At 41.2% G+C, this 12226-nt stretch overlaps 1 protein-coding gene across 1 annotated transcript; it reads right to left on the bottom strand.

Annotated features, from left to right (window-relative positions):
* Positions 1–229: 229 nt before the first annotated feature.
* On the bottom strand, positions 230–11563 carry chn1 (chimerin 1). Its single transcript, XM_034694137.1, has 7 exons — positions 10665–11563; positions 9016–9100; positions 5980–6153; positions 4399–4476; positions 3574–3711; positions 1996–2101; positions 230–1005 (listed from the first exon to the last, which is right to left on the bottom strand). The coding sequence occupies exons 1-7, from the start codon at positions 10914–10916 to the stop codon at positions 834–836; spliced, it is 1005 nt and encodes a 334-aa protein (XP_034550028.1). The 5' UTR covers positions 10917–11563; the 3' UTR covers positions 230–833.
* Between the last annotated feature and the right edge of the window lie 663 nt (positions 11564–12226).

Below are 12226 nucleotides of genomic sequence, written 5' to 3'. Positions count from 1 at the left end.
AAGTGAAGTACTGAGAAAAAAAAAATCCCAGCTCAGCTGAGCGGCATCTGTAGTGGCTAGTACAACTAGTGACATTAAACTCATGCAACCCCACTTCAAAAACACTGAAATATCCCTTTAATACCTCAAGTAATTCAGATCACTCTTCAGGTGCTTTGTTGGCCAGAGTAAGGTTTAATAAATTAAAGTGATCATGCACAAGGTGTGTACAAAACATTACAGTACAAAATTAAACTCACAAATAATGCTGTTTATAACACAATAAAAATGTTAAGGACAGGCAGATGCACCAGTGTGTACACATTAACAGGAAAGGCTCATTCAACTACTGCAGGTTACATAAAAACAGTTGAGGAGATAAAAAAATACATCATAAAGGCATCATAAAAAGTACCCCCGTAAAATCAGTAGCTTATTTTTACATCCAGCTATTCAATGTTTCACAGAAAGAAAAAAAAACTGCACAGCAGGCTGCTGGGAATGTGGACTACGGCTAGTAGAGAACAGACAAAAAGCAAAAATCACAGCGCTACACGATCTGAACACATGCTGGGTTACGACTACAAAGCAACAAAGACCTCGCACCATGCATGCTGGCCTGTCAGCTTCTGGAAATCCCCCGACAAAAATGGGGAGACATAGAGTACGTACAAGTGTAAAGTGTAAAGTTCATCGCCCACACCCAAAGCAGGGGAGGAGAAATGTTAGGGCAGCACTAGTCCATACGCAGGGCATTTAAAAAAATGTATCAATAAATGTCATACAAACGGTCTTTCAAGTCTTTACACCAAAGATTGATTAGACAGCTGTTCTATAAAAGTTCTTGTCTGTGTTCAGAAGAACACGTCTTCCTTTTTAATGAGCAGCTCCACCACCTGTCTCTGGTAGCGGATGTCGTTCAGTGCTGTTATGGCGTCCAGGTTTGGTGCACGCATGAGGGTGGGACCGAAAATAATGGCGAGGTTCTCTGCATTCATCAGGTTGAATTCCTCATTCTGAGTCACCCTGAAAGTAAACGTTAATGTTAGAAACATTATGTGAATCTGGAGAAACATGAAAATTGCAGCTGTGGAGAGGAGGGGCTTAACAAAGTTTAAAAAAAGGAAAAAGTCATCTTAGGATGTTACCCTCAAACTCCCACTTCAAAAACCTGACCCTGTATTTTGGAACAATGTAGCACCTAAGGCCGATACAGTACATTTAACTTTATAACTTGAAGCCCAACAAGATCTGAGTTTCATTCTGGTGTTATAAAAATAACGTGTCAATTGAAATTCAATTTCCTCATTGTGTTCATCACTTCAAATTATGTGGAATTAGCATTAGCCAAAATTATAGCAAACACAAAAATTGATGCATCTTGTTTTCTGTCATCCTTCATTTTTGACATGTCACACAAGAGCTGTAACTTTCTATTAATCTTTTTTTGGTCACATTTCCTCTTCTATTAGTGGAGAGAAGGTGGAAGCTGCTTGAGACTCATCATGCTCTCTGAAGGGATAACAGTGACAGTGGTGGTTCTAGACCAATTTTACTGGGGGGGCCAGGCTGGGGCCAAGGGTGTTGTCAGAGGGACACATTCAACCCTGACAAAAGAGACTGAAAAGGGCGAGGACCGGCTGATAACAAACTGGCAAAACATCAGTGCATCCCTTTATACTAGACATATATACTACTGTGTACTATATCAAATTGCAGACTGACAGCAGCTGTTTGGCTGTTTACACTCAACATGAGTCCCTTAGCGCTCAAAGCTTTTTTTATTATAGTATAATATTTGTTTGGTGTGGAGGGGGGGGCCACAGGGGGGTCCAGGTTCAGTTTTACAGGGGCACTGGCCCCTGTTTGCCGCTCCCCAGAACCGCCACTGAACAGTGAAAGACTAACAGCTCTTGAAACTTTGAATGAATAGTATAATGATACAAAAAGGAAATAGCAAACCCTTTTCTGAAACACCTCCTTCAAAAGAAACCTCTGTCTGACTGCATGCCTCACCTTTTTAAGTGCGCCATGAGGTACTTCAAAGTTTCCCTGTGTGATGGCGGCAGCAGAGCTAGAGCCTCGCGGAATGCTTCCAGTTTCTTCTCTGGATCTGTGAGCTCTGGACAAAAACAGAGAGCAGGGTGCTGTTAAGAGAGGACACAATAAACTCTCTGACCTCAATAGGGATCAATGTAGTCATTTTCTGTGGGCTCATTAAAGCTGATAGTCTTTGAGAGGGAGTCTGAGGCTGCTTGAGACTGCTAACAATAATAAGACTTTTGAAGGGGAGCTTGGCTGTTGTGTTTGCTAATAAGATGAATGTAGAACTTCTGTATGATACTTGTCTTTAGTACTTATTCATGACTTATGGTCAGTGTTACGTTTCAATAGTCACTGGTTTTCAGGCTGCATTTTCAACGTTTTTCAAGGAGATTGAGATATTCTACAGTCAGAAACATTTCTAAAATTCAGTCCGTTTTAACTTTTAAAGACACAGAGACGATTTTACATGCTTTGATCTCCTCAAGCCTGGACTACTGTAACAGTTTTTTTTAGCAGTCTGCACAACAAATCCCTTGATTGTCTCCAAACTGTACAGAACTCAGCTGCCAGGGTTTTAACCGGAACCACAAAGTTCAACCACATCTCTCCGGTTTTAGCTTCCTTGCACTGGCTCCCTGTATGTTTTAGAATTGATTTTAAGATTTTACTGATTATTTTTAAAGCTCTGCATGGTCTTGCTCTGAGCTATATAGCAGACCTTTTAATACCCTATGAGCCGACTAATACGTTGAGATCCTTGGGCAGAGGTTTACTGTGCATTCCAAATACTAAAATGAAAACAAAAGGGGACAGAGCGTTCGCTGTGAGGGGTCCGACACTCTGGAACCATCTGCCCGAGGACTTTACTTTTATCGTGGAGCCTTCCAGGATTTTATCTAGATTTTATTTGACTTTATTTTATCTGAACTGTCTTAAGAAACATATTTTAAAATGATTGTAATCCCTTAGAGTTCTTTTAGGGGAATTTTATGTCTTTTAAAATATGTTTTATTTCTTTATCTTGACTCGTGTGTTTTTATGATCTGCTTGTTTTATTTTGCTGCCCATGTAAAGCACTTTGTAACCTGGTTTTGAAAGGTGCTCTACAAATAAAATTATTATTATTATTATTATTATTATTATTATTATTATTATTATTATTATTATTATTCAATCACAACACATTTTCAAATGAGGGCCAAGGACTGAATTGGACATGCAGCTGATTATGAGTAAGTAAACAACAGGTTAAAGAGTTCAGTTCACTAAACACTAAAGCCCCATTATGCTTTTTTTTTTCATTCTGAGGAGATTTATCAAGCATTCAGATCTGTTAGATGGTATTCACATGGATTCCAGCACATACAGGTGTTTGAGGCTGGTTTACATTTGTCAGGTACACAGAGTAATTTCCACATGATCCAAAATTAACACATGATTCAGAGGCCATAAACCATAATCATGGATGTTTACAGTCTTAATCCGAAGCAGGATACTCTCTGAAACAGGTGTGTGTCTTTCTGACTAATTTGTTTAGTCACAACTTACTTGCAGCCTCAATGAACCTCGGGTAAGCGTCGTACGAGATGACGGGAACAGGCAAATCCCTCAGGTACAGTTTCAGAGCACCCGTGATGATATTGATGTCTTCATAGGCGTTCACTGAGATGTCTGTCTTCTCGCCATCTGTGTGGAGGTGTAAGAGAGACAAGAAGAAGAGGAAAAAAAGAGTTTTTACAGGGTAAAAATGGAGAATGTGAATGAAGTGATTTTTGTTCCTATGGGTGTTAAACAAACTTCTCCTGCTCTGTATTTTGCAAAGTAGCTGCTATCATCCGCCTGGCCTGTTTAAGTCTGACTTTCCCTCAGTTCTGCATGCTTTGCGGAGAGGCCATGGCCTACTTGTGCTGGCAGACTGAACATCACAGTGCTGTGAGCTGGAATGACACTCTGTCATGGATGATCTCCCACATGCCGATCTGGCTCGGAGTTTAGCCCACTGCTGCAGGCTTTTTTCTTACAGTTAAAATTCACACTGCACTGGGCCAAGACAGGCTCATTCTCAATAAGTCTACTACTGAATCCCAACACAGTGAAGAGCTTTTTTTTATACAGCCTCTGTGTTTAAGGCAGTGCAAGTACAGCCATGGTTAGTATCCCCTGAGGTCCCTGCCTGTCTGTCCACACTGCGTGAGAGCGACTTGTCAGGATGGGATCTGCACTCCCAGATGGACTGTAATCCTTCTCAAATGTGTCACTTTTTCATTAATTTAAAATGTCATGTGAGTCTCATGTAAACATATGAGAGCACGCAATGTCAATCACTGTTTTTAGCAGACAGGAACAACATGCATATCAAAAAGGAACACATACCTTTATCGAACGCCGTCTTGACTTCCTCAACAGAATCGCTGAATCCGGATATTCTGTAGAGGCCTTCAGACTTCAGTCCTTGAGGAACAAACAGGAAATAAACAACCTTTCAGGCATCGTCACAGCTGTCAAGAGTAATGCAGAAAAATTCACCTGCATATATTGCCCTGGGTAATTTAGAAAACACCATTAAACGCTCTTAAATATGCATACGAAAATTAAGGATAAAATGTCCACAATGTCACACAATGGAACAACATGGGCAGATGCAAATAGTTTTCTGCATCACAGGACAAAATAATAAAGACATAAATCAAACTTAGCCACGGACATGTTTTAGAGGGCACACAATGAGGGAGCAATGAGTTTCCTACAAGGCTGAATGATTTAACTGAAATGCAATCAAATAAGGCAGCAGGAAACAGAGTAATGTATTTCTCATTACACACGTACAATTACCGGCAGCACACTCATCACTCCTCTCAGTCATCACCACCCAGGAATCATTAACTCAGTTAGTACTGTAATCAGACTTTGAATGCAAAGCTGTCTATAAAACTAGAGGAAAGCTGTTTTAGAACGAGGATCATATGAGGAGAAGAGTTGATTTTTAAAACACATTCAGAGAGGCTGTTGTGTAAGACATACGATCAAGTTACTGCATTCTGCAGAAGTAAATAACTTTAGACTTTGAATGTCTTCATGTAAGCAACGAAGGCTTGGATCTTATAAAAACATAACACTTGTATTATGACACTCTGAATATTTGTATTGTAATGACATATATTTGTTAATTCAAATGTGTGAAACTCTTTGTTTGCGATCCATCCCTCTGAATGAGGTTTGTACATCCCTTATTTACATTTTCAGTCTTATACAATTTTCACATATCGACCTGATTATTAAATCCTTCAATTTGTTTCAGAGAGACAGAAGATTTAAGAGTTAAAAATCAGAGTTAATCAGAATCATTTGGTTACAACAATTGGGTCTCTCATTTGGGGTTGGTCAAATTCACAAACTTCAAGAAATAAAGTTTAATTTCAGAAAAAAACTTGAACATTTATATGACCATGAATGATAATTACAGCCTGATTAAAGTCATTATAACTCTGTCCTGTTACATGAAGAAGTTTGGAAGAAAGGCTTCAAATTAAAGGCATTTTTGTGTCCATTATGAACTAATAAACATAGAAAAGCTACTCGCAGAAAACTCAAAATGACCCTCAAAGTGTTTATCACAGTGTTTCGGATATATAACTGGAAGTAAATAACAAAAAATGGTCAGATAGGACTATATTTCACATTCATGGTTTGTTAAATTTGAATCATTTTGGCCTTACTTTGCCTCCATAAATCTTTCTCTTTAGTTTCCAGCACTTCAGACAAAATCCTTCATAACACATCCACTCATCCAGCTAACTCCAGCAAATAATAAGCCTTGAGTCTGTACATTTTAAAGCTTGAAACTAATCCAATTAGCAATTAAACCAAGCTGCGTTGATATCAGGGACAAACAGGGAAAACTGGTCCTCTACACTTTAGAAATACACACGCAAACACAAGTCCAAAACAACAAACCTCTGGACTCGATCTCTCGTATGCACATGTCCACCACCATAGGCCGGGCTGTGTTGTAAGCTTTCACCAGGGTCGTGAGGTCACAGCTGTACACTTTCCGAATGTGTCGCAGGTCTGGTTTGCAGTCGTTGGGCACCAGAGGTGAGCACTGTTTGTGGACGTTCAAACCACAATCTGCAGAGAGACACAAAAACCCTTTTAGTTCTTTTACAGCCTTAAAAGGACAAAAGGAAGCTGCAACAATTGAAAATGTACCCCAGCTGAGCTATCATTTGCAAGTCAGTTTTCTTTTCATACCTAAATTGAAGACTCTTATGTAAATTCACGATCAACATCAGGTTCATTTCAATTTGGTTGGCTGGTTTCCTGTGTGTTTTGGCTTGCAGAGGTGGGTTAATTCCCCTGATCAATATTTGGCCTCTAAATGTTGCAGGACCACTGGAGAGCATCTCTCTCCTTCATAGTCACCTTCAGCAGGGGATAAATCCAAAGTCACCTCTAAAAGGGCCATTTAATGATTAAAAACCAAGAATAGAACCGTGATAAACAAAGGGCAAGACATTTAGTGGTAGTATATCATGAAATGTATAGTAGTCAAGAAATATTTATATTATCAATTAAAAGCAGGTAAAATCTGCTTTATTGTTAGAAAATGAAAGGATTTTTTAGATAATGATCTTTATGTGACATTTTCCAATGTAGATGTTCCTCACTGGGTGTTCAAACTGCGTATTAGTCCTGATGTCAGTGTAAGTATCCCCTCACAGCGGACGGGGCCTGAGGCACAGCTGTATGAGGGCAGGATTCACCTTGTCGGGGAGCAGAGGAGCCTGTGGAGAGCGAGACTGCAGCTCAGCTTTGAAACAGAGACGCATGCAGGGAATTAGAGGAGCAGAGAGAAACGCTGTAGCCTGGAGGAGGGAGAGTCAGAGCTGCTGTGTGCTCTATTCTCCTCCAAAATCCAAAGCTTGCACACAATGGCTGTGGAAGCAGCAATTGAGGCGCTGCGGGCTACACTAGACCTACTTTCCCAGACTAAAATGGGGCAGCTCTTCAAGCTCTTAGATCTTTTGAGCCGTCTCCAAGTTCCGAAGGGTTCCTCTTTTCTTTTTTTTTTTTTTGGACAAAGCCATGTGCCTTTAAAGACAAAAAACATACAAAATAACATCCAGATTCCTCTGAAGAACTGTTACTTTTATATTCTAAATCTAAAAAATGACTTCTAAAAGCACAGATCCATGCTTCTGTGGGCCCTCAGACGTTATTTAGATTAATATGGGTCCCCAGAGAAATTCTCCCCGCCTGCTTTTCTATGCATTGATGCAGAAATGTAATTACTTTAAGAGATGATTCTCTTAAGGATATGAGACAGGCGGTGAAATAGAGCAGGGCCTGTCATCACACACAGGTCTGCTGCTGAGCTTCTGGTGTTCCTGTGAGGTCCCATGTGGGGCGGGTGAGGGTGAGAAAGGGACCCATGGGACACCAAGGAACCTGGAGACGGGGGATGTCGCTCTAGCGCATCATCAGCTCTGTCTCTGTTGCTATGGCGAGACGACTGCAGATCAGTTTGGCTAAAGTGCTCTGAGGGGCTTTTTAATGGTCGCTGGATGTTAATTTCTTATCAGCACATTATCAGGAGAGTTTCCAGCTCAAACCGCTTTCTTTCAGGCTGGGTTTGAAAAACAAAAAAAGCAGCACTTCTATTAGATGGTTAAGTTTTACCACCAAGTATCTCCAGTTAGAGAGGGGTTGAGCTGCTTGACCCAGCTCCTCAGTTGAAGCTGCTGAATTTTAATGTGTGTGGAAATGGAGCTCTTTCCCCACGCTCCCAGCTCTGCTCCTCATTAAAGAGACATGCCAGCTTTGTTTTCCTTCATGGGGCATGATGGGACGAGGCTGTGGGGGGCGTACTCTGATGAGGAAATGTGGCACAACAAGCACAAGCAGAGGCTGGCTTTCTGGCACTCAGCCAGAACCAGTTCACACATACAAAAAGAAAAAAAAAAAGGGGGTGGGAGGAGATTTTTTTTTTGGTATGCAAATGTGAGCATCATGTGAGACTCCTCTGCCCTAGATTCTGCTGGCTGTGGTCGAGTCTGAAGGAATGACAGGATAAGAGTTTATAAAGATTGGCTGCAAACATTATGTGCCTTTTCTTTCTATTGTTGTCAGCTTTCAAAATCAAGGCATAAATAATTGATGTCAGAGCTCGCACAGTTTTATGTGACACACTTTGTTTCATCAATAAAACATCAAAGGCACACCAGGCTGTATTATCGCCCTATTCTGGGATGTGGAAGGATTTCTGACAACAACTGCAATGAGAACAGAAATCTAATCTGAGTTTCTGACAAGAAAAAAGGGAAATCTAACAGGAACAATTACCTCACTGGAACAGGACTTAATGTGTGTATGTTACAGCCATCATATACTTTGAGTGTAGGCAAAGAAACTTGAATGTAGAGTGCCTTGTAGCGAAAAAAGCACTGGAGGAAAATAAATAACTGAGCCTAAAAGACGTTATTTTTGCTTTGTGAGCCCACTGTTGCATGTTTACTCCAAATGCAGGAAATGTTCATCCATTAAACCATGGAAGTGGAAACACATAAAACCTTTGTTTCTGCTGTAATGACAAGCGGATGAGAAATGCAACCAAACACTGAGCTTAAAAAATAAATGTCCAGTTATAATTCCCCAAAAGCTTAGAAAAGATTAGATCTTTTTTTAATAATCTGGCAGCAGTGATTACACTGAAACTCGTTCCTCTTTTTGTTTACCTGATACTTTCATTAACACGAAAGTGAAGAACAAAAAGAGGCAATAAAGAAGGTTTTTGAGTGGTGTTGAATAGTTATTGCGTCATTGCTATACAGCCTTTACTTCAGTGTGTTACACAACCCTTTAATCCACAAACTACTGTTGGGATTAAATCTTAATAATCCAACTCCAGATAAAAAACCAAGTAACCCACATACACAGATGCTCACTTTGTATGCAGTGGTTTATATAACAGTGAGTCCGAACAAGATGTACCTGCACATTTGACCCCTTGAGCCATCAGTCCCCACATGAAGCTGGCACAGTGTTCACACCAGTGCGGCCCCCTGAAGGTGTGGACCTGCAGCAGAGAGAGGGAGAAGTGACTCATATTAGTGATGAAGAGCAATGACATCACAAACAGAGACATAGAGAACAGCAGGGAGTCTTCTTCTCTAGCTGTCCAGGAGACCTGTGGGTGCTGCCATCTTAAATGAGGTGTAGGAGGAGGATTATGTGTGTGTGGACTGTGGAAGAGGATTGTTGTTCAAAAACACATCCTTAAAGTGACAGCACTGAGGAGAAGGAGGAGGCAGCCATCGTGACACAGCGTGGTTTTGACACTTCCACCAGGGTGAAGGTGCAAGTTGTCAGGGAGATTCGTTATGGAAACAGGAAAGGGATTCCCTGCCCGCCCCGCCAGGTAACAACAGCTCAGCCAATCAGAGAGGCCTCTGGGAGCATGAGTAAAACACAGCACTCTAATCACCTGGAGGGAAGCCACCTGATGGTACTGCTCATGTTTACAGCATTTCAAGGCTCCTTTCTTTAACATAAAGTACACGCACAAGTATCCATCCCCTCTTGGACTTCACATGTTGTTTGTGTAGCCACTGTTAAATCACCATCAGTCATAAATTGGATGCACCAGCTAATCTTAATAGTCTAAACCTGATTTTAGTTTGGGGTTCCCCTGCAAGGTATCAAAACTTTTCATATTTCCACCTGTAAATAACTGTAGCCATGCATTCCCCCCTGGCCACCTTCAAATTATGAACTAGTTTCTGTTGTTTCATCACATACAACCTGAATAAAATCCATTCTGAGGGCCCCGGATAGCTGAACATGTCTGTGAGGCGCTGTTTTCCCCATGAAATTAAGCTGTTTCCAACTCGTATGATGATATAATTCATCCTTTCTTTTGACTGTGATACATACTGCTTGTGTTTAACACAGAGAATAGAAGCATGTACCACAGGATTAATTAATCTGAAAGGCTGGGGTTTTGAAAATAGGTCAAACTGTATTTTAATTAAATATCTGTAAACCCGAGTGTCTGAAAGGCTTACTTCTGAAGCCAAATGTTTTTGTACGTTCAAAATGCTCCCTTTATTATGAATCCACTCAACCTATATGTTATCCTATAGATGTGTGATCTGCTTCCAGCACATGTACTCTGTAAACATCTTTTTACATTCAGTGGTTGAAATTAAATATTCAGCAGCCCAAGAGCAAAGCAACAGCAGAAAGAGTTTCACAAGCATCATCAGTTTAAGAGCCTTGAAGGTTATTTTTCACCTGCTGCTCTCCATCATTTACCAGCCAAACTAGCAGAGTGAGCCGGAGCCAAACAGGGAAACACTCCTCCACTGTTTCCCCTCTCCATCCGACTAATCTCTCCATCTGCTGCTCAAACTAACAGCAGCGCTCCACAGACCACCCAACAGATTTTCTTTTGATAAAGGCTCACTGGACGGGCTAAAACAGCTCTGTTTTTCATCCCCTCTCTCCCACTCTCCAACACTCCCCGCCCTCCTTCTCTTCTTTTCATTTCCCACTTGAGCCCTCAGGCCACACATGATGAAATTAAAGCAACAATTTAGAAAAAGAGGGGGAAAAAATGACCAGACTTATTAAATTCTTACCTTGAAGTTGTGGACTTTATCAGATCTGGGCGTCCGCTCGCTCTCCTTCAGTGAAGCTCTGCGCACCAGTGAGGTGATCTGTGAATAGGCGAAGAGTTTAAGTGGCTGCCAGAAAGTGGCTGGAGGTTTCTGTGGCCCCATCCTCATCCCCAGAGCTGCAGCCAGAATATCCTCCTGATTGGCCTCTCGCTTGGCCTTTTGCACCAGGGACTTCTCTTCTTTGTGAACCTCGTAGGACTCTCTGGATGGCATCCTGGTGCTTGCAGTCTCCCAAAACAAACCTCAGAGGAAAAAGTCCCCAAAAAATTGCAGGAAAACTCTTTGATGCTCAGGGCAAGTCTAAATCAAAGGATATTACTTTCATTGTCCCAAAGACTTAGAGACATCACAGACAACTATTTAAAAATTGAAGAATAAGATGTGGAAACCATTAAAAAAAAAATCAGACAAAAACAACAGTGGTCCCTTTTAAATCCTCTCTCAGTAGTGACAGTAGATCAAGTGGAGCCTCAGTGATAGCAGTGCCAGGTTTTATACAAAAGAGGAGCAGCGCTGGGTGCTCATGTGCTTCTCTGGGAAACGTGTATGCAGATGAGCTGAGTGCTGGAGCTAATCCTCTCCTCCCTGTGCAGAGCTGATATTCTCCCTGGAACAGACACACACACTCTGTTGTGTGTGGATGCTGTCAGGGCGGGCAGAGTGAGGGGGAGGAGTACAAAAAGAGGGGGGGAGGACCCTGTAGTAGTAGCTGCAGATTAAATGGATTCCCCACCAGCCAATCGCAGCAAGGAAACCGCAGCTTTATAGTAGCCTGCACCCCGCCCCCCACACGACCATCTCCATCGGATATGAGAGGAGGATGGAATGAGAGTGGGATGATAATGAGCAATGAATGAGTCATGCATCAGGAGTGGGCTTCTGCTGCTGCTGCTGCTGCTGCCTGCACGACTTGCGACAGCAGTGGAGCCGTTAGAGGGGAGCTATTTTCAAAATCAGGTTGCCACAGAAACGGGTCATGACTGGGATCACAGAGAGCGGAGACACAAAAGCAGAAAGCACGCAAGCACAAGATGAGATCATTGATAGTGATGCATGCTCTAAAACAAAGTGGTGCTGCTGTAGCTTTTCAGTACAATGAATTAAACTCACCCTGTAGTGTGAGGACTGAGCATTACAGCAAGAACACAACATCAAATGATGAAAATAAACAGAAAGATTAAGCAGCTCCTGAAAACAATAATCCAGGTTGAGTTGTGTTTGTGACAATCAATCAAGGATGCAGCTTAAAAAATCTATTACACTGCAAAAACTCAAAATTTTACCAAGTGAAATTGTCTTTTTTTAGTCAAAATGTCTTATCCCACTTGATTTAAGATAAATTAACTTAACAAATAACATTTGAGCAAGATAGAGGGACTTGTTTTGAGACACCTTAAATATTTTGTTAAGTCAAACAATCTTGAAAAGATCTTGTTTTGAGTTGTAATTTAGAAGAAACAAGGTTTATTTTACATTTCATACATTTTTCAAGCTGAGATCTTATTTGTAGAAGATGGATAATC

This window comes from Notolabrus celidotus, chromosome 10, assembly GCF_009762535.1.
Source record: "Notolabrus celidotus isolate fNotCel1 chromosome 10, fNotCel1.pri, whole genome shotgun sequence".
Taxonomy (NCBI): domain Eukaryota; kingdom Metazoa; phylum Chordata; class Actinopteri; order Labriformes; family Labridae; genus Notolabrus; species Notolabrus celidotus.
The sequence above is the reverse complement of the archived record's forward strand: the minus strand, read 5'-3'. Positions and strand labels throughout refer to the sequence as shown.